The 21,105-nt window shown below is 58.9% G+C and overlaps 1 protein-coding gene across 2 annotated transcripts in view; it reads left to right on the plus strand.

Moving 5' to 3' along the window:
- The window catches only part of COL5A1 (collagen type V alpha 1 chain), a 147,408-nt gene extending 130,226 nt beyond the window's left edge, over positions 1-17,182 (plus strand). The window contains exons 64-66 of one of the 2 annotated variants that reach the window (XM_044926538.1): positions 5,560-5,628; positions 9,202-9,435; positions 14,878-17,182. In XM_044926538.1, coding sequence (XP_044782473.1) covers positions 5,560-5,628; positions 9,202-9,435; positions 14,878-15,024 — 450 coding nt within the window. In that variant the 3' untranslated portion in view covers positions 15,025-17,182. Of the gene's footprint in view, positions 1-5,559; positions 5,629-5,689; positions 5,759-9,201; positions 9,436-14,877 lie in introns of both variants that reach the window. The other variant, XM_025262242.2, reaches the window with a different exon arrangement.
- Positions 17,183-21,105: the final 3,923 nt, after the last annotated feature.

A 21,105-nucleotide genomic window follows, 5' to 3' on the forward strand; every position in this document is an offset into this window, starting at 1 on the left:
TGATTCCAGCTTGTGTTTCTTCCAGTCCAGCGTTTCTCATGATGTACTCTGCATATAAGTTAAATAAACAGGGTGACAATATACAGCCTTGACGTACTCCTTTTCCTATTTGGAACCAGTCTGTTGTTCCATGTCCAGTTCTATCTGTTGCTTCCTGACCTGCATACAAATTTCTCAAGAGGCAGATCAGGTGGTCTGGTATTCCCATCTCTTTCAGATTTTTCCACAGTTTATTGTGATCCACACAGTCAAAGGCTTTGGCATAGTCAATAAAGCAGAAATAGATGCCTTTCTGGAACTCTCTTGCTTTTTCCATGACCCAGCGGATGTTGGCAATTTGATCTCTGGTTCCTCTGCCTTTCCTAAAACCAGCTTGAACATCGGGAAGTTCACGGTTCACATACTGCTGAAGCCTGGCTTGGAGAATTTTAAGCATTACTTTACTAGCCTGTGAGATGAGTGCAATTGTGTGGTAGTTTGAGCATTCTTTGGCATTGCCTTTCTTTGGGATTGGAATGAAAACTGACCTTTTCCAGTCCTGTGGCCACTGCTGAGTTTTCCAAATTTGCTGGCATATTGAGTGCAGCACTTTCACAGCATCATCTTTCAGGATTTGGAATAGCTCCACTGGAATGCCATCACCTCCACTAGCTTTGTTTGTAGAGATGCTTTCTAAGGCCCACTGGACTTCACATTCCAGGATGTCTGGCTCTAGGTCAGTGATCACACCCATCATGATTATCTGGGACATAAAGATCTTTTTTGTACAGTTCTTCTGTGTATTCTTGCCATCTCTTCTTAATATCTTCTGCTTCTGTTAAGTCCATACAATTTCTGTCCTTTATCGAGCCCATTTTTGCATGAAATGTCCTTTGGTATCTCTGATTTTCTTGAAGAGATCTCTAGTCTTTCCCATTCTGTTGTTTTCCTCTATTTCTTTGCATTGATCGCTGAGGAAGGCTTTCTTATATCTTCTTGCTATTCTTTGGAACTCTGCATTCAGATGTTTATGTCTTTCCTTTTCTCCTTTGCTTTTTGCTTCTCTTCTTTTCACAGCTATTTGTAAGGCCTCCCCAGACAGCCATTTTGCTTTTTTGCATTTCTTTTCCATGGGGATGGTCTTGATCCCTGTCTCCTGTACAATGTCACGAACTTCATTCCATAGTTCATGAGGCACTCTATCTATCAGTTCTAGGCCCTTAAATCTATTTCTCACTTCCACTGTACAATCATAAGGGATTTGATTTAGGTCATACCTGAATGGTCTAGTGGTTTTCCCTACTTTCTTCAATTTAAGTCTGAATTTGGCAATAAGGAGTTCATGATCTCAGCCACAGTCAGCTCCCGGTCTTGTTTTTGCTGACTGAATAGAGCTTCTCCATCTTTGGCTGCAAAGAATATTTTCAGTCTGATTTTGGTGTTGGCCATCTGGTGATGTCCATGTGTAGAGTCTTCTCTTGTGTTGTTGGAAGAGGGTGTTTGTTATGACCAGTGCATTTTCTTGGCAAAACTCTATTAGTCTTTGCCCTGCTTCATTCTGTATTCCAAGGCCAAATTTGCCTGTTACTCCAGGTGTTTCTTGACTTCCTACTTTTGCATTCCAGTCCCCTATAATGAAAAGGACATCTTTTTGGGGTGTTAGTTCTAAAAGGTCTTGTTGGTCTTCATAGAACCATTCAACTTCAGCTTCTTCAGCATTACTGGTTGGGGCATAGACTTGGATTACTGTGATATTGAATGGTTTGCCTTGGAAACGAACAGAGATCTTTCTGTCGTTTTTGAGATTTCATCCAAGTACTGCATTTTGGACTCTTTTGTTGACCATGATGGCTACTCCATTTCTTCTGAGAGATTCCTGCCCGCAGTAGTAGATACAATGGTCATCTGAGTTAAATTCACCCATTCCGGTCCATTTCAGTTCGCTGATTCCTAGAATGTCGACATTCACTCTTGCCACCTCCTGTTTGACCACTTCCAATTTGCCTTGATTCATGGACCTGACATTCCAGGTTCCTATGCAATATTGCTCTTTACAGCATCAGACCTTGCTTCTATCACCAGTCACATCCACAGCTGGGTATTGTTTTTGCTTTGGCTCCATCCCTTCATTCTTTATTGAGTTATTTCTCCACTGATCTCCTCCAGAAATAGACTTGAGTTTCCTTTGAGGAGAAACTTCTAGGGATGGGACGGGCTTGGTGCAGTCTCGTGTGTGGAGGGTTGAGGAGTGCCTGGCTCATGGGTATCTTCCCCCGACTACCCCCGATCTAGGATTTCCACCACTGGTTGGTCAGATGCTTCCCAAAATGACCCTGTAGTCCTGACCTCAGACCAGCCTGAAGCCCATGGAAGGACTTTAAGGGCCAAGTAACCCAAATACATCTTGTAGAAGGTGGCATTTGCTGAAGTTCTTAGTGGCAGCTTCTAGGGTATTTGCTCCTGAGTGCAATGCATTCCTTTATAGTCTGTTTAGTGAGTGAGGTTCTGGTCCATGGATACTTTGTAAGGTGTCAATCTGAGTCACCAGTGGTCTTTTAGAGGCCTCGGCTCTGTGGTGGCGTCTGTGTGTGTGGACAGGTGTAAACCAGTGTGTGTGGATGGCGTGTGGATGGCATGTGGGTGGCATGTGGATGGCGTGTGGGTGACATGTGAATGGCTGGTGGATGGTGTGTGGATGGCATGTGGGTGATGGGTGGATGGTGTGTGGGTAACGTGTGGGTGGCATGTGGGTGATATATGGGTGACAGGTGGATGGCAGTGGATGGTGTGTGGGTGATGTGGGTGGCATGTGGATGTGGGTGAAGTGTGGGTTGCATGTGGGTGGAGTGTGGCACGCGGGTGGAATGTGGGTGGCGTGTGGATGGCATGTAGGTGGCATGTGGATGGTGTGTGAATGGCGTGTGGATGACATGTAGGTGGCATGTGGATGGCATGTGGGTGGCGTGTGGGTGGCGTGTGGGTGGCATGTGAATGGCATGTGGGTGGTGTGTGGGTGGCGTGTGTTTAGCATATGAGTGGCGTGTGGGTGGCACAAGGGTGGCATGTGGATGGCATGTAGGTGGTGTGTGGATAGCGTGTGGGTGCCATGTGGCTGGCGCGTGGGTGGCGTGTGGATGGTGTGTGGGTGGCATGTGGATGGTGTGTGAGTGGCATGTGCGTGGCGTGTGGATGGCATGTGGGTGGCATTTGAGTGGCGTGTGGGTGGCGTGTGAGTGGCATGTGGGTGGTGTGCGGCTGGCGTGTGGGTGGCATGTGGATAGCGTATGAGTGGCATGTGGATGGCATGTGGGTGGCATGTGGGCGGCGTGTGAGTGGCACGTGGGTGGAATGTGGGTGGCGTGTGGATGACATGTAGGTGGCATGTGGGTGGCATGTGAGTGGTGTGTGGATGACATGTAGGTGGCATGTGGATGGCATGTGGGTGGCGTGTGGATGGTGTGTGGGTGGCATGTGGATGGCATGTGGGTGGTGTGTGGATAGCATGTGGGTGGCATGTGGCTGGCGTGTGGCTGGCACGTGGGTGGCATGTGGATGGTGTGTGGGTGGCATGTGGATGGTGTGTGAGTGGCATGTGCGTGGCGTGTGGATGGCATGTGGGTGGCATTTGAGTGGCGTGTGGATGGCATGTGGGTGGCGTGTGGGTGGCATGTGGATGGCATGTGGGTGGCGTGTGGGTGGCATGTGGATGGCATTTGAGTGGCGTGTGGATGGCATGTGGGTGGTGTGTGGATGGCGTGTGGGTGGCATGTGGATGGCATTTGAGTGGCGTGTGGATGGCATGTGGGTGGTGTGTGGGTGGCGTGTGGATGGCATGCAGGGACAGGCGTGTGTGTCTGACATGTGTTGCCTTCTCTCAAGCACGCATTGGAAGCCGGGATCTCTTTGGCCCAGGACAGCTGAGGAAGGAGGGCGAGGTCTCTAGCTGGGAAGATGGTGTAGTCTTGGGCCGTGGTGCCGTCTGCACCTCCTGGACAGTCTCCTCCATGACGTCACACCCCTATGGCTCCCCTCCCTGCCGCAAACCAAAGGCGGCTGGTTCCTGGAGCTGCGCAGGTCCAGGGTCACCCCCGAAAGGAGTCGGGCACCCATGTCCTCGACTTTCCAGCAGCCTCAACGCCCAGAGCCGCTTCCCTCGAGGGGAGCCACCGCGGCGCCCGCCCTGAGGTTCACGATCCCCACAGGGGGCACAGGAGCAGGCCCTGCGCTGACGAACACAGCAGGGACCCTGGCTCATGCTCGCTCTCCCCCGACCTGGGATTTTAAATCCTGGGGAAACGCACTCCTGACAGCAAGATCCCTGTGGGTCACAAGGAAACCCAGCCCCCGGCCCTGCCTCTGACGGAGGCCCCGGGGGAAATTCAGGTGGAAAAAAGCTGGTCCACTTCCCTGTGTTGCTGTCTGTCCTCTGCAGACGGCCTCACTGCCGGGGAGCCAGGGGAACCCCCAGGAGCCTTCCCGGGTGGTGGAGCCGGGCGGACGCTGGGCTTGGGGCACTGAGTGAGCCCCGTGGCTCCTTGCTCTTCCTCTGCTCGTGTGCTGACCTCCACGGGCCCACGGGCTGGGCGCCTCTGGCGGGTGGAAACGTGCCCAGTCGCCCGGGCTGCAGGGCCCCCTTGGCAGCGGGAGAGGTCTGGGTGAGGCCTGCCCCTGCCCGCAGCCCCGCTCCTGCTCTGGGAGGATGCAGCCCTCGTGCTAGCCAAGTGCAGCACCGAGAGCAGAGACTCAGAACCGGGGGCAGAGCCCTGCAGGACGGGAGGCGGGCTGGACGCGCTGGCCCACCCCTGGGGCGACTGCTCGGGCTCCCCTGCACGAGCCCAGTGCAGGAGAGGAGCCAGGGATGGGGCCCAGGACCTGCAGCACAGGCAGGGGACCAGAGGGACGGCTGGGAACAGGCTGGACTCACAGGCAATCTCCCCGGAGAGGATGCCCCACCCCCCACTCAGCACACACACCACACGTGCCACCAAAGCACACATCACAGGCAGGAAACACATGTACACCTCACCCCTGGCTGGACCCTAGGAGGGTCTCCTGCCCGCTCTGTTCCCAGGGAGAGGCCTTGGAGATGAAGCCAAGCTCTTAGATTGCCCCTAGATCGGGGGGTCAGATGAGAGGATGCCTTTGGGGTGCCCTCAGCACGTCAGCAGTAACTGGCCCTATTGTCTTTCCTGTCCTCACCCGGGTGAGATGTGGGAGCAGCCATGCGCCCACCCCTTCGTTCATTCATCCACTCCAGGGGCGTGTCTCTGCAGTCACCAAACGCAAGGCTCTGTACTCAGTGCTGGACACACGGAAGCGATCAGAGGCAAACTCTGATCCTACCCGTGGAGCCAGTGCTGACCCCTGGAAAGCACCAGGGCCAGTCCCCACAGTGTTCACGGGCCTGTCCCGGGCTGAGCGCCAGCTCCGGGGGAGATGGGGCGCCGGAAGGGCCGGCCGGCCGTCGCAGCTGCTCCGCTCGGCGGGGAGACGGCGCACCTGCGTCTCTCGAGGAGGCAGAAGTAACGCTCTCGTTCTCTCTGTTTCTCTCCCTCCCCTGCCTCCCCCCTCGATGTTTAGGCCAGAATCACTTCTTGGCCCAAAGAAAACCCGGGTTCCTGGTTCAGTGAATTCAAGCGTGGCAAACTGGTAAGACGGCCTCTGCCGAGCGTGCGGTGTGGTTTAAACCCGCCCGTTTCGTATCTTGCAGAGTAAAATGGCCCGCTGGCCCAAAGAGCAGCCCTCCACCTGGTACAGTCAGTACAAGCGAGGGTCGCTGGTAAGTGGCCCCGGGGCTGCCTGCTTGCGGCTCGGCCGGGCTCGGCTGTGCATGGGACGGACCCCAGCGCCTCACCTGCTCTCGCCCTTTGGCCAAGCTGCTCCGCCTCCATGACCGCCAGGCTCAGGCTGGCCCCTCCTGCCGCGCCGACGGGGGTCCACTCTAGCCGAGGGCAGCTGGACGGCTGTCTGATCAGGTGGAGGGCGTGAGGCTGGCTTTCAGAGCCCCCGGCCGGGTGCTGCCCGGAACCGAGACCACAGACCCCAGGAGTGGAGGGTGTATTTAGCTCAGTCCTAGTGGGCAGTTCGGATGGAGTGGGCTCCGGCCTGTTAGGCCGTCCAGCCCCTCCAGAGCTCATGTCCCGTGCCCTGCCCTTGCTGCGGCCAGGGCCGAGGGGCCACGGGCTCCTCTGTTGTGTCCCACACAGCCGTGCTGGTCCCTGTGCTAACTTCTGGGACCCCGTCTTAAGCAGTCTATCCGGAGGTGCAGGCAGCTGGCGTCCCTCGAAAGGACTGGACTTGGTGGGTCTCCAGGGGTTGAGAGACTGAGGCCCGTCGCACCCGATCCCCTGGGGCTGTGACTGCTTCTGCCCGGGAGGGCGTTTTCCCCTCCAGAATGTTCTGGGCCTTTGACTCGGGCCCGTTTCTGGAGCCCCATGCAGAGTTCTGTGCCCCTTCCTGATGAGCTCAAGGCCCAGGTTCCAGACATGGCCACGCTGCGGGTGCTACCAGAGCCCCTCGCTTCCTGCGTCCCCTCCTCCGCCAGGGTCCGCCTGGCTGCCCTGGAAGGACATGCTGGTCTCTCAGAAGCAGCTCTCGGGTCCACGGTGTGGGCCTGACATGACCCTCCGCCCTCAGTTGGCTCCCAGGGCCGCTCTCCCCAGCGGTCCACCCTGGGGACCCTGATCCAGACCCCGAGGTGCTACGTGCTCACTGTTAACAGCTCACGCCCCGTGTCCTCGAGCCCCGGTCACCGAAGCTCTTTCCAGACACAAAGTTTGCACGCGCCTCGCCTCGTCGTGGGCTTCCTCTATCTCTGTGCAGACACCCAGGCACCCTTGCCCCCTCCTTCCTGCCGGCTCTCCTCCCTGGCTGCCTTGGGGCTGTCCTCAGGACACAGCCTCTGGCATGCAGAAGGACCTGAAGTGGGTGCCCCCTTGGGAAGGCAGTGCCCAGGGCACTTGAGCCCAGCGGATGCTGGTGGGTGAGCGCAGGACTCAGGAGGAGGAGGGACCGGGGCCTGGTCCCTTCTGTAGCCGTGCTGGTGGGCTTCTCCAGACAGGAGCCCTCACCCCCACGCCCACCGCCTGATTCCGCAGACGAGGGCGCAGAGCACTCGCTCTCAGCCGCCGGCCTGAGCCCACCTCCTCCTTACGTCCTGCTTCGCGGACAGTTGACCAAGGCCAGAGGTGAGGGACGGTTCCGGAGATGGCCGCGCGTCTCCTCCACGTTCCAGCCGCATCGTTTCTAGCTGCCTGTGACCATCACGGTGGGCATCACAGGGCATAGATGCAGTTCCCCCCCAAAGAAACAGGCGCTTTTCCTGGCCGGCTTCCCTGAGCGTCACGAAGGGGACGCTGCACGGCCCCTTTCCCCAGGAGGGGAGGGGCTCACCCAGGGCTCTGAGATGCCAACGTAGGGCTCAGGGTGGGCGGAGCCCGGGCCTCACCCCTGCCCGGCTCCGGAGCTTCAGGTCCTTCTGCGTCCAGCACTGCCCCCCGCCTCTCTCTGTGCATGCCTCCTGCCTCCAGTCAGTCACCTTCCCTCCAGGAGGAGCACCGACGGCCCAGACTGCGGTTGGTATCCCCTTTCTCTCCTCAAGGTCCAGCTGGAAGTTGGTGGCCGGCGGCCACGTGGGGAGCTGGCTGGCCGCTCTGCGCTCTCCCCGCCCAGGTGGGGAGGAGCAGGAGGCCGGGCCTGGCTCGCTACCATCAGCCATCCTCACACAGATCTCTAAATACATGGACAGTAGTGACTTCAAGTCCCCCTCGTGTGATCAGCACAGGTGTTTGGGGCCCTTCCCGTGGATTTCCACGTAGAATAGACCATCTGTAATCCCTTCTGGCTCTTGGTTCCTGAGGATTTACACTTGGCTCCAACCCTCTTGTTGAACAGAGTGGCCAGGGCGTGTGTCAGAGCTGGTCACAGGCGTCCCCAGCCGGGGGCAGGCATCCTGGGCACCAAGCTGCCTCTGTGTGCTTGGGGGCAGCCAGTGCGCCTGCCTGGCTGAGCCAGGCGCCGGGGTCTGAGCCAGAGCAGTGGTGGAGCAGCCGGGTGTCGGGAGGACCTGGGGTGTCAGGCCCTGATGTTAGCCCGCCCCTGTCGGATGGGGACCCAGGACGGGCCGAGCTTGCTCTGCTGGGTCCGAGAGGAGGGCCTTTGGGGGAGGAGAGACCTGCCTCATCCCAGGGGTTTGGGAACCCCTGCTCCTGCCGGGCGCAGCAGCTCACAGAGCCGCTATTGAGAAGGTGCAGAAGCTGATCTGTCCCTCGGGGTGCCCAGCACCGGCCCGCTGAGCTCCCGGCCCGTGATGCCGAGGAGTCACTTGGGAACCAGCCTGCCCTCTCTCCCGGGTGTCTCGCCCCGACTTCAGGCTGCCCACTCACGTGGGCAAGGCTGACCCCCTGACCCCTAGGCCTCCACACCCGCTGTGCTCTCCCCTGGGTCCACGCCTGGGGAGGGGGCAGCAGACGCCTTCCCCCTGTGCTCAGGGAAGTGCCCACTCCCTCCAGGCCTCTGGCTCTTGACCATATGGCCCGTGACCCTCTCACAGGCTGGTCCTGCCATCTGCTGGCCAAGCACCCCATACCTCATGCCCAACCGGCCTGTCCCTCTCCAAGGCCTTCTGCCCTTTCTGTGTCCAGTTCTCACGGCCCCGGTCAGGTCTTTGTACATCACGGCAACCAGCCAGTGGTCAGCATCATCTAGTGAGCCAGGGCACAAAGACAGGATGTGCACGCCAAGCTCCTGTGCTCAGGGCACTCTCGGTCCAAGGAGGGCCAGAGACCAGGCCCCAGGGACCCCAACACAGCAGTCCAGTGCTGGCACGGAGGGCCCTACAGCCAGTAGGAAAGACGGACACTGAGCCAGGCCACGCTGGGCGAGGACATCTAACCCAGGCAGGCTTCCTGGAAGAGGAAGCATATGACTTGGGCCCCAGAGGCTGAGTAAGGACCAGCCAGGCAAGAAGGAGTGGGTGGGTTACTTGGGTCCTTGAAGGAAACGAGGCGGGGTTCACTGTGTTCCAGGGAACCCCCTAGAGAGCCAGCGAGTGCTGGCCTGGGGGCCGGGTGTGTGGCTCCTTTCCAGGTGGGGCCCTTGGCATGGCCCACACTCCAGAGGAGACAGCTCGGGGCTGAAGCTCCCAAGCCGCCCGTGTGGACCAGGGGCCTTGCACGGCCGCGTGTCCCCGCCCCGCTGAGCCCCCGCCCTGTCGCCCTGCAGCTCTCCTATGTGGACGCCGAGGGCAACCCCGTGGGCGTGGTCCAGATGACCTTCCTGCGGCTGCTCAGCGCCTCCGCCCACCAGAACATCACCTACAACTGCTACCAGTCGGTGGCCTGGCAGGACGCCGCCACGGGCAGCTATGACAAGGCCATGCGCTTCCTGGGCTCCAACGACGAGGAGATGTCGTACGACAACAGCCCGTACATCCGTGCCCTGGTGGACGGCTGCGCCGTGAGTGTCTGCGCTGGGGCGGGCGGGCGGGGCGGGGCCACACGCGTCTCGTACGGCGCGGTCGTTTGCCTGACACGAGTTTCCTGGGCACCTGCCGTGTGCTGGGCGCTGGGTGCGGTGAGGGCTGGCCGTGGCTAGCGGACGTGGAATTCCGTAGCCCACAGCCGGACCTTCCCGAGGTGCTGGGGTTGGAGAGTCCGAGCCCGGGTCCCTGACCGAGAGCCTGGGATGCTGCGAAGTGCTCTTGGTCCGATTCGGAAGTTGAGACACCTTCACTTTTGGGGACTGGCCGGAGCTGAGGCTGAGCCCCTGAGAACATGGCCATCCTGGGAGATGTCTGCAGACAGCAGGCAGTGGAACTGCCCGCTCGTGGCCTCCCCGGCCCACACCGGGTCTGCTCCTTGGACCCCGTGCTGCCCTCTGGGAAGGATGCTCTGCTCAGGCCCGAGAGGCTGCCCAGGGCTGGGCTGCCTTCACTCCTTGGACCTGTGCCTGCCCCCCTGCACCCCTACATGTGCCCCCCAGAGAGAGGGTCAGCCCCTAGAACTGAGCTGGGTCCTTCTGTCCTGGGATCCTGAGAGATGTTTAGTGCAGCCGTGCACGGGGCCCAGTCCTGGTAAAACCCTCAGATGGGTCTCCCGTGTGGCCTGTCCGAGGCTGGAGGTCGGGGGGGTCACCAGAAATCACCGTCCTGCTGGTCTATACTGCCACCTCTGACGTCTGACCCCTGACCTCTCACCACCTGCTTCCAGAGACCCTGCCCAAGGTCCCTGCCCAGCCTGGCTCCCTCAGGGGACTTGGCTAGTGTAGGCTCTGCCTTGCTGGGTGTCCAGGGCCCACTGCGTGGTGCCGGCCTCTGTGGACACCCTCCTCTGGAAGGTGCCAGCCTCCCATCTTATGGTTGGGAAGCCCTTCCCTCCATTCCAGGACCCAGTCCCAGTCAGGGCCCTTCCCATGGATTTCCACATGGAGTAAACCATCTGCATCCCTTCTGGTTCTTCTTGGTTCTGGAGGTTTTTACACTTGGCTCCAACTCTCTTGTTGAACAGAGTGGCCAGGGCGTGTGTCAGAGCTGGTCACAAGCATCCCCAGCTGGGGACAGGCATCCCAGGCATGAAGCTGCCTCTGCGTGCTTGCGAGCAGCCATTGCTCCTGCCTTTGCATTCGTGTCCCATGGTGTCGGGGCATGTGGGATCTAAGGGTTCTCCCTAAGGTCCGTCAAAGTAGACTGGCCACCTGGCCAGCCTGGAGCGTCTGGGATGAGCCCAGTGGGCCGGCAGGAAGGCAGGTGCTGACCCATTGCTAAGAGCAAGACTCAGGTAAAACCAGGCTCACATCTTGCCTCCTCCCCTGGCTGCTCTGCTGGGACTGGCTTGGGCCATTCGGTTATGGGAGCTCCAGTCCTTCTTCCCAAAAAAGGATCTAGTTACAACCCCCAGCGTTCCTTGGGGATTAGAGGTGAGTGTACGCAGGGCAGGCATGGGGCCAGGGTGCCCCGCGGGGCAGCCGCACCCCCCCAGATGCCCTGGCCCCTGGCCTTGGTGTGGGTCCGTCCTTTGGACCTCACCGTGGCCTGTGCAGAGCAGGTCCCTCCTTGAGGTCAGGGGATGCAGGATACCCCAGGGAAAAGGACCCAAAGCTCCGGAAGCCCTGGTCGTCCAGCATCTGCTCACCTTCCTGACGCAAGCCCCAAGCTGCTTCCAGAGGTCACGAGGCACCAAGTAGAATCCTGTCTGGCATCTGCCTCCTACAAAGGAAGACAAGAACAGCACTTTTCACGGGGCTGCTCCGGGAGGAATGTGCCCGAGGAGCGCTGAGCCACGCTCAGCCACCGTGAGCCCAGAATCATCGCCCTTCCTACTTTGGGGCAGCTCGGGCTCCCGAGCGTGAGGCAGTCAGGTGGAGGAGGAGGAGAAATGTGGACTTGGGGAGGAGGGTCAGCCCTGGGGCAGAGCCTGCAGTGGGGCTGAGCTCCCCGGCTCCCCTGGCAGAAAGGGAAGCACTCTGGTTGGCCCATACGCGTCACCTGGTAAAGGGCAGAGACTGGTTTTCCAGAAGAGGAGCCGTTCCCTGAAAGGATGCTGGGAAAACGTGTCTGCATTGAAGGGGCAGGTGGCATTGCCATGCGCCCCTCTGGGGACAAGAGTGCCCGGCAGGGGGCCACCATGCTTCAGGATGGACAGTCACAGGTTCCGAGTCACAGAGAAGGTCAGAAGGAGCCAGCTCCTCATCTCCACCCACCAAAGCCGGCCCTGCCACCCAGGCACCCCGACCCCGAGGCCCACGTGAGATCCAGGCCCTGAGCTGCTCCTTGAGAGAAACACAGATGCAGTTGGCTGCTGTGACTCCAGGAACCCTGGCGATCATTGCCACGCTCCATGCCAGTCCTCCGGGCACCTCAGGTGCAGAAGCAAGACTTGGCATCGTGGAAATATCTGCATTCGGCGCTTGATGTTTTTACTCCTGGAAAGAGTCTGTCTTTCAGAAGGTGTAGAGGTCGTGTCTAAAGAGAGTAACCCAGCTGATGGGGAAAACGGGCTCAGCGGGCAGGCAGGAGAGGGGACGTGGGGAGGCCCGGGCCGGGCGGAGCACAGAGCTGGGGCGCCGGGCGCTTCTGGAGGACGGCCTGCAGCGGCCGTGCTCTGCTGACCCTGTGCCACACCACCGCCGGCCAGAAGTGCAGCCACGACTTGAAAGGTCCCACCCCTCACAGGCACTCGTGCCGGAGGCTCAAGGAACGCAGGCTGGGGGCAGAGAGGCCTGCCTCCCTGAAGGCCCGCTTGGCCCACACTGTAGTAAGGACCGAAGACACTGGGATTTGGACTCTGGCGTGGTGCAGCTGTGCAGCCTGATGGGCGGGCCGCTGAGTGCAGAGGCTCGAATCACTGGGCGGGAGGCCCCAGGAGCTCCGCCACATAAATCCCGCGGTCTATGCAGCTCCGCGCACCCCGGGGGGCTGTTGCCAGCCCGTGATGGTTATTTATGCCTCAGGAGTGATGGGGTGCTAGAGCCCAGTGCTCATGGAGGCCCCTCTGAGCACTCTGATAAGTGCAGCGCTGGGGGCCATCCATCCGGGAGGAAGCATCTTCCAGCTCGGCACACGCTGCTGTCCCTGGTGGGAGGAGGAGGCGGGCACGGGCACCGCCAAGGCCTCTTTGTAGAGGAGAGGAAAGCCAGGCTGCCCGGCTCCCCGTGACAGCGGAGGCCCATCGGAGGCCAGGGCGGCCGTCCGCTTGAGCCCCTGCCGGGTGGTGGTCGGACCAGGGCCAGAGCTGGGGCAGAGGGATGGGTGGACTCTGAACCATCCTCGCTGGACCAGCCAAGGGAGGGTGAAGAGGCGAGGGTGGCATCCCCCCGGGGGCCCTGAGTCCAACCCCGCTGCCCCCCAGTCCCTCCCAGCACCCACAAGGCTGCAGTGGTCCTTAGCCCCTTCCCTGGCAGTGGAGGGCTGGTATTCGCCCCAGGCCGGGCCACGGCCCATTTGCTGGGAGCCCACGGCATCTGTGCCCTTGAGCTCCTGGCCGCTGGACAGGTCCTTCAGATAGTGTTGCTCAGACGATGACCGTGACCCACGCATGTCAGAGTTGCCCGAGATACACCTAAACCACGCAGATGCCGCATCCCGCTCTCCATCCCGCTCTCGGCCTCCTGAATTCTGTCCCCAGGATGGGCTGAAGCCAGAGGTACTAACAAGCGCACAGGAGGATGCACCTTGACTCTGCAGTGTTGACCCTGGCGTTAAAGCAGTCCCAGCCTGGCCCGCTGAGGGTGCTCCCTTCCTGTGAAGGCACGGCCGAGGGGAGGCGAGTCTGCGGGTTGTGGAGATTCTGAAGGAAACTCAGAGCAGGTCGCTCCCAGGCTCAGTCCAAACGTGCCTTCATGGAGGCTGGGCCGGGAACTCTGTTCCATGAGGCTCTGCCCGTCCTCTCCACGTCCACGGAGCATGGGTGCCCGTCCTCCAGTGGAGGAGAATGAGCTGCAGCAAGTGTGGTAGTCATCCATTGCTTGTAACAACTTACCCTCCAGATTTAGCACCTAAAACAGTGGATATTAGTCACCCGATTTAGTTTCGGAGGGTGATGAATGTGGGGGTAGCTTAGCGGGCTGGCTCTGGCCCGGCATCTGTCCTGGTCTATTTGAGCTGCTGGTCAGATCACTGCTGACCAGGGGCTTGTCAACAGCACACAGTCATCCTTGCGGTGCTGGAGGCTCATGTCCGGGCTGGTACGGGCCCTCCCCCGGGCTGCAGACGGCCGCCCCATCTCCCCTTGTCCTCACACAGGGTTAAGAGCTAGCATTCCAGCCGCTTCTTAAAAGGGCACGAATCCCATTCATGAGGTCCCATCCCAGTGACCTAACGACCTCCCAACACAGTCACCCAGGGGGTAAGGCTTCCCCATCGGGTCTGGGGCCGCACACAGTCAGTCCCTGAAGGTGCCTGAGGTTGCTGAGCGACTGACACGTGAAGCTCCCTCCTGAGGCTGTCCTCACCAGGCGGGCTTCCCCCGAGGAGTGATCCACCGGGAAGTCAGGGGCCAGGGCTGTCCTGAAGCCTGCCACCCAGAGAGTGGAGGCCACCTCCTAGCAGCTGGACTCACTGACCACCTTGCCAGGGCCACATGGGGCTCCAGGGGCTTTTCATGGTCACCCAGGTGATGGTTATGGCCTCCCTGAGAGGGTCGTGCCCACGCCATCCTGCTGGAGGGGGTCAAGGCCCCGGGAGGTGCTGCCTTCTCCCTGGACTAGTCACCCGGCATGGGGGATTGGGTGGTGGAGGGACAGCCTCCCTGGGACCAGATCCATCTGAGGCCACGCCTGGTCTCAGGCAAGGCAGAGAAGACCACTGGTCCAGAACAGGCCGGTAGGCGGCGTCTGTGATGATCCCGGACCCTCATCTTGGGGGAGCTGCTGGGGGCGGGGCCAGTGCATCCCTGACGGGTGTCCTGGTGCTCAGGGTTGGGTGTGGGAGGCTCCCATGTATTCTGGGGGACATGGCCGGTGGGGGAGGGGAGCCAGCCCTCCTGGGGCAGTTCGGTACCCCCGGGAGTTCACTCTCCCACCCGGAAGGTGGGGCTCATGTTCACTAGGGTGGTGCTGAGTGGGAACTCAGATGCTCACGAGAGTGAGGCAGTGGTTGGAGCTGGGGAGGGCTGACTCATCCTGGCTGAACTGCCCTGGGGCAGATCCCTGCGGCTCAGTGGGGGGGGTCCCAGCTGGGGGGGATGGAAGCGTGGGTCCCGACGGGCTGAGGACCCTCAGCATAGCCTCCCTACACTGCGTCCTACTCCCAGGTGTTGGGGCTGGATGGATGTCCTGGCCTGAGCTGCCTACTCCCACGGCAGTCATCCTGCTGGGGGTGGGTTTCGGAGCTAGGGAGGGTGTGGCGGACGTGGACCCCCGCTTGCTGACCCATCACTCTCCCCTCCGCCCCACACCCCGCAGACGAAGAAAGGGTATCAGAAGACGGTTCTGGAGATCGACACGCCCAAGGTGGAGCAGGTGCCCATCGTCGACATCATGTTCAACGACTTCGGTGAAGCGTCACAGAAATTCGGATTTGAAGTGGGGCCGGCTTGCTTCCTGGGCTAGGAGCCGAGAGCCCGGCCCCAAGAGCAACCTTGTGACCTCAGCACGCCGCCTGCGGGCATCCGGACAGTGAGGGCCCCTCGCCCTTCCCACGGCGCCGGGCCGCCCCGCACGAGAGCAAAGGGAAAGAGCCGCGTCCGCGCCCCCACCCCGGAGCCGAATCACATGACCTAGACGCCCCGCAGCCGCCTGCTTCCGGCAGCCCCATCCTGGCCACGCCGCACTCCCTGGGAAGGGAGCGGGCCCCCCCCCCTCCGAGTCCGTGGATGGTCTTCACGGAGAAGGGTAGGGCTGCCCTATTTGGAGATCAAGCCTTTAAAAAAAAAAAAAAAATTCAACTTGAAGATATGTATTTTCCCCTGACCTTCAAACCTTGTTCCGAGGCCAGCCTTGTAAAGGTCACCCCACCCTCCAGAGCCTCCATTTTTAACAAGATCCATTCACAGGCCAAATGCCATCCTGTGTGTGCCTTTGCGATGGATTAAAGGTGCTTCTGTTTTTGTGAGTTTTAAGTAAATATTTGTATTGTATTGTCATGCATGTTCGCTGTCCCTGACTTTCAGTCATGCCTGTGAGCCCCGCTGCAGTCCCACTGGGAGAGTTGGAAAAACGGCCGGGGTGTGCGTGCTGGGAGGCAGTCCACACCCCCGCCCTCTCCAGGACGTGTGATGAATTGGGAATTTGCCAAAGGCAGAGAGCGTTCACTGTACCATTCGCAAAGCAGGTGCCAGTGCCCCTTTCAGACAAGCCTTTGATTAGCTCTGGATTTTTTTTGAAACGGGGAGAAAAAGAAAAAAGGATTTTATACTCTGTCTTCTCCACATGCACTTAGATGAAAACGCAGGCTTAAATTAATTTTAATTGCTTCCTTTTTCCATGTTTCTTCCTGCAGAGCCTGATGGGAGACTGTCCAGGGCAGGGAAACCACATTTTCTGTCGATGATAATTCAATGAAAATTGGTGCTTATGTTTACACTCCTCTTTTGTGGTGCTATGTGTTAAGATCTCCTTGAAGGTGGCCCTGGGGCTGCCTGCTGGGCCTCGTTCCCCATTCCCCATCTCTCTCCCTCCTGGCTCTCGCCGCCACCATCTAGGTTTTTGCCGCCCGCCCTCCCGTGGCCCTGCCCTCCTCCCAGACAGCAGCGACGCCGCTCCAGGCGGGGTACCACGCTTAGGCTGTGCGTCTGTGATCGGAAGACAAACACACACAATATGCGGACGCCTCCCGCAGTGTAACGATGGCAGATTGTATTCAGTTGCCGAATGTTTGTGGTGCTAATTTCTGCATTGTTTTTGCTTTTTTTTTTGCAAGAACTGAATTGAGGCAGCACGCGGCCTTCAGCGGGGCTGCCCTCCATGCGGCCTCGGCAGACAGACAAATGTGCAATGAACTCTGTGAGTCCCGCCGGGGTCGCCAGCTGTGCCTTATCCCCACGAAAGCAATTTGGATTTCCGTCTGCAAATGTGTTGGGCATGGGTCTCGGGTGCTTGGGTGCTCGGGCCAGCCAGGCTCCGTCCGGTACTGGTCCTCCTCACCGCGCGAGGGCGAGGACTTGCTGGGCTGGCAGGAAAGGTGATTCCTTTACTGTGAAAAGCTGCCCTTGTGCAATGCCCTTTCCTGCCAGGATGGGAGAAGCGAGACGGGCCCTGGGGCCCTGTGCAGCCCCCTCAGGAGGAGTTGTGACAGGTCCCGGCCCTGGTGCTGTTCTCCGCCCACCCTGCCCCATCGGACCGCGGTTCCAGCTTAGGAAACCACAGCAGAGCAACCCAGGAGTAACAACACCCCCCCACCACCACCACCACCACGAGGATTTCCTGAATCCCCTGGAAATTGAGTCTTGCTCTTGCCAAAGAAAAGTCTGGCTTTGAGATTCTTCCGAACCCAGGATGCCAGCGTCTGCCAATGACCCTGTCCTTCATCTCTTCAATAGAAAAGCCATATCGGATCGTTGCCATGGGGCGCCCTGTGGGTTTTGTCTAGGTCATGTGATTCCATTTTGATTTCTCATCCCACCAAGTTCTCCTTTCATTCTGTCAATCTCTCCTCCATTGGTCCCTTCAAAGCTGTTGTAATTTGTACTGAGTCAAAACATGTCCCATTCTCCCCAGACCACTTAGCTATGATATATTGCAATAAAATTACTTCTTATATTTGCAGAAATTCTTTTGGTGTAATTTTATTTTTTCCCCCTCATCTATATAATTGGACAGATGTTGATGAAGAGAAAAGGAAAATGGTCAAAAGGAAACCTATGGTAAATATTCTAGGACATCAGGCCCTTTAAAATAGAATGTCAAGCGACATATTGTACATTTCCCGAAAACCCAATAGATGTGTTCATACGTTTCCACTGTAATGCCCAGGAAAGAGTATTTTAAAATATTTTAAACCTGTGTAACAGAGGAATAATTGTAATAGTTTTTCAATAAATCAAGATGACTGTTTCCACCGTAAACAGATGTGATCGGCTGTCTTCTTAAGTGTGACCAGGGCCTTCCCCTGCATTAAATCGATGTGTGACCCCAATCTCAGGACAGTGGAAACTCTCAACACCCTGGCCGTGGTCACAGAAAGTGGAAGGAAGGCATGGGCCGGACCATCTGCCAAGGGAGCGCTTCCTCAGAAGAAGTGGCAGGAGGCATTGTGAAGACAGAGCTGTGCCCTGAGAGCCCTTGGGCTGTGGCCAGACCTCTGCCCTCCCGCCTCGTGGGAGAGTTTCCACAATCCTTGGTCCTTCAGGCCTTGGCTGCCCTGCAGGGGTGCCAGGTCCCCAGGCTCGCGCTTCCGCTGTCCAGCTAAACAGAGAAGGACAATACTGCCTGGCCCCCTGGCTCGTGACGGCCGATGACGCTGAGAGGAAGTGGCGAGTGGCTCTTGCAGTCTTGGTGGTTCCCTCTTGCATCTCGGCAGCCGTGTTCCTGGAGTGACTGTGTCTCCAGCGAGCATGTTCCCGGAGGGAGTCCCCAGCCAGACCGCCAGGAGCTTGCAGCATGAGCAAGAAACGTGCAGCTGTTGGTCTCAGTCATGGGTGTCGGGGAGGGTGGTTACTGTCAAAGCCCCTGGGTCCGTGGCCCGTCGGCAAGAGCATCAGCCCCTTGTTAGGAATGCAGATTCCCGAGCCCCGCAGCAGACCTGCTGAACCGAACGACTTGGAGGAGGCCCCGTCATCTGTGTTTTGACCAGGTCGGTAGGGGAGTCCTGGTGCTTGCTTGGGTTTGAGATCCACCAGCCTGGACGATCCCGGAGCAGAGGGGAACGTGAGCCCGGAAGTGGGCACCTCCTTTCCGCCAGTGTGAGGTGGCAGGTCCCGCCGCGGGCGGAGGAGGGTGGAAGGCGCCCCATACTCCGGGGCAGAATGTGTGGTCAGCTTGCGCTCTGTGACCTGCGAGAGCTTGCAGGCTGCTCACGAGCGTGCGACTTGGGAAAAGGTCGGAACCACGGCGGTGACTCAGGACGCTTGCTCTCAGCCGCACTTGGCGTGAAAGGAAACAGAGTCTGCAGATTTGAGGGTTTCCAGGGTGTGAAAAGGCAACCATTTCTCAGCGTCCACGGTTAAAGATGAAACTGAGAGGGCTTCCCTGGCGGCTCGGTGGCAAAGAATCCACCTGCCAACGCAGGAGACACGGGTTCAATCCCTGATCCGGGAAGACCCCCTATGCCACGGAGCCACTGAGCCCACGCTCTGCCACTACTGAAGTCCAGGCGCCCTAGAGCCGTCGTCTGCAACAGGAGAGGCCCTGGCTCACCAGAACTAGGGCCTGTGCGGAGCATCAAAGGCAGAACACAGCCAAAAAGTAATCAATTACATGCAATATTTTAAAAGCCGGTAGCGTCCCGAGTGAGACCCTTCTGGGGCGAGGCCCTGCAGGGCCCCCTGCTTGTCTCCGCCTCTTCCCTCCTCCAGAGACCTGACTCATGGAAGCGCCTGCTGCAGGCTGGGCTGGGGGACGAGAGCCCACAGGTGCTGGTGTGGCTGGGGCCCGGAGCCCGGCGAGCACTGTGTGTCCTCAAGGATGGGAGCAGGGAAGCTGGACTCGCTCACGCACCACTCCCCCCAGCGCCAGCCCCCCGACTGCAGCCACTGACGCCTGGACTGGGTCTTTTGAAGACCTGAGTACAGGCAGCTCACTGGGACTTTGCTCCCGTCTCGGGAGAGGTGAGATCTGTGGACACGATGGGCTCCAGGGTCAAGGAAGAAAGGGTTGTCACGGGAAGGGGTGTGTTGCCGAGCTTCCTTGCCCGGGAAAGCCCGTGCAGTCAGGGGTCAGGGCCTGGACGTCCCTGGACAGTGCTGGCTGAAGCCTGCTCCTGGGTCAGCTGGAAGGTTTGTTAAAGCAGGTTCCTGCCCCTCACTCCCGCACGTGATTCAGCAGCTCTGGAGGCTGCCGAAGACCTGCAATTCCGAAAATCCCCAGGCATCCTGCTGCTACTTGGAACACACAGGGATTAGCGTTGGTAGCTTACATAGTCTCATCCCCCACACAGCCTGGCTACCGGAAAGGCAGGTGCCTGCTGCATACTGGGTTTTACCGGATTTTACAAAGGCTGAAGCATATACCCGGACCCCCTCCACCCCCAACTCCTCTGATGCTAAAATTCCCCTGTAGAGAAATGTGGTCCTTCTGTATAAAATGCATCTCTTTAAAATGCAAGTCTTTAAGCCTTCAGAGGTGTTTCTTCTTATTAGCGATCCTTTGGCAGAAATCAGCTTGACACCTTGAGTCCGAGTGGCTTTTGGTGCAGAAAGACAGAGCCTGAGGAGGCAGGAACATGTGCAGGGCCCCTCTGGTGGGTGGAGGTGACGAGGGTGGTATCATGTCGATTTCACCTCTTCGACCCCTTGTCAAGGGAGGAGGGGTTTTCCTCTCCCGCCTGCAGCCCCAGTGGGATGACCACAGATGGGGGATGTCTGAGTTTCACGTTCCCTCTGAGAGGACGTGACAGGGGCTCAGGCGGAAGAGAATGAGATGCCCCAATGAGCAGAGGTCTGCAAGTGCCCAGCTCATGGCCACTGTGAGCAGTGACGCGCCCACCATGTGCGCCGCGTTGGCCAGATGAATAACAAAGACAATGAGGATGTGGGCCTGGCTCAGAGGTGTTGGCGGCTCTGAGTGCTCTGCAGGGTGGACAGTCTGTCTTGGAGCCAGGATCAGGCATTCAGGGAAAGGTTTGGGGAGCAGGAGACTGATGAGATCGGGGCTGAGTTTGAGAGACGTGGACCCGACGCTGTGGTATGGAAGGAGACCTGCCAGGCAGAGACCGGGAGAAGGTGCTTTGTTCAGCGGAGGAAAGAACATTAGTCAAGGACGGGGTGCCGGGCGCCGACATCCCGGCGCTGCAGGGCTGATGTTGGCCTTCCTGCTCATCTCCTACCAGCAATTACTTTCTCAGGCACCCGGCCTCCTGGCTTTTGCTCAAATCCACCAGGATCTCATTTTCTTGCTGTAAGACTCCCACCTGGAACACCGCGTATCCCGCCCATGCCTCTCAGCTCCCTACTCAAATGTCACCTTTCCTGAGAGTCACTGAGGGACGAAGAGCTTAAAACAACTTACCCTCCAGGCATCTTGAGTCTGAGTGTTGGAAGATGGCTTTCACTATACCCACCCTCCTGCCAGTAAAGTCTAGAGTTGTCTGTGAAGATACGGTTATTGGAAGGCAACGGAGAGGGACAAAAAAGCAGATAGGAACTGGACGTGGGCTAAGATGGACAGTCACCCTGACCTCCTCCTGAGGGCCCTCTGGTCCATGGGGTGCAGGGTAGCGTCTCTCAAGCAGAGGCTGTCTCACTGGGCTGGGGACTGGGGTAAAAGTCTAGGCTACCAGCTGGGCAGGGGATGGAACCTCCTAAACATAGGAAGCCATGTTGCGAAAGCCCCCGGAACTGCCGCGAACCCTCTCCTGTCCCTGCCGACGGTCGATCTGAACGTGCGTGGGGGGAGACGGTCAAGACGCGCTGCTGGGCGGGGGGCCAGCCGGGAGCCCACACAGCTGAGTGGAGGCGTCAGCACTGCCTGGGGTCGGAGGCAGTTTGAGTTCGACTCCCATTATTTTGGATGGATTTGATAAACACCTCAGGCTTC

This window comes from Bubalus bubalis, chromosome 12 (assembly GCF_019923935.1).
Source record: "Bubalus bubalis isolate 160015118507 breed Murrah chromosome 12, NDDB_SH_1, whole genome shotgun sequence".
NCBI lineage: Eukaryota > Metazoa > Chordata > Mammalia > Artiodactyla > Bovidae > Bubalus > Bubalus bubalis.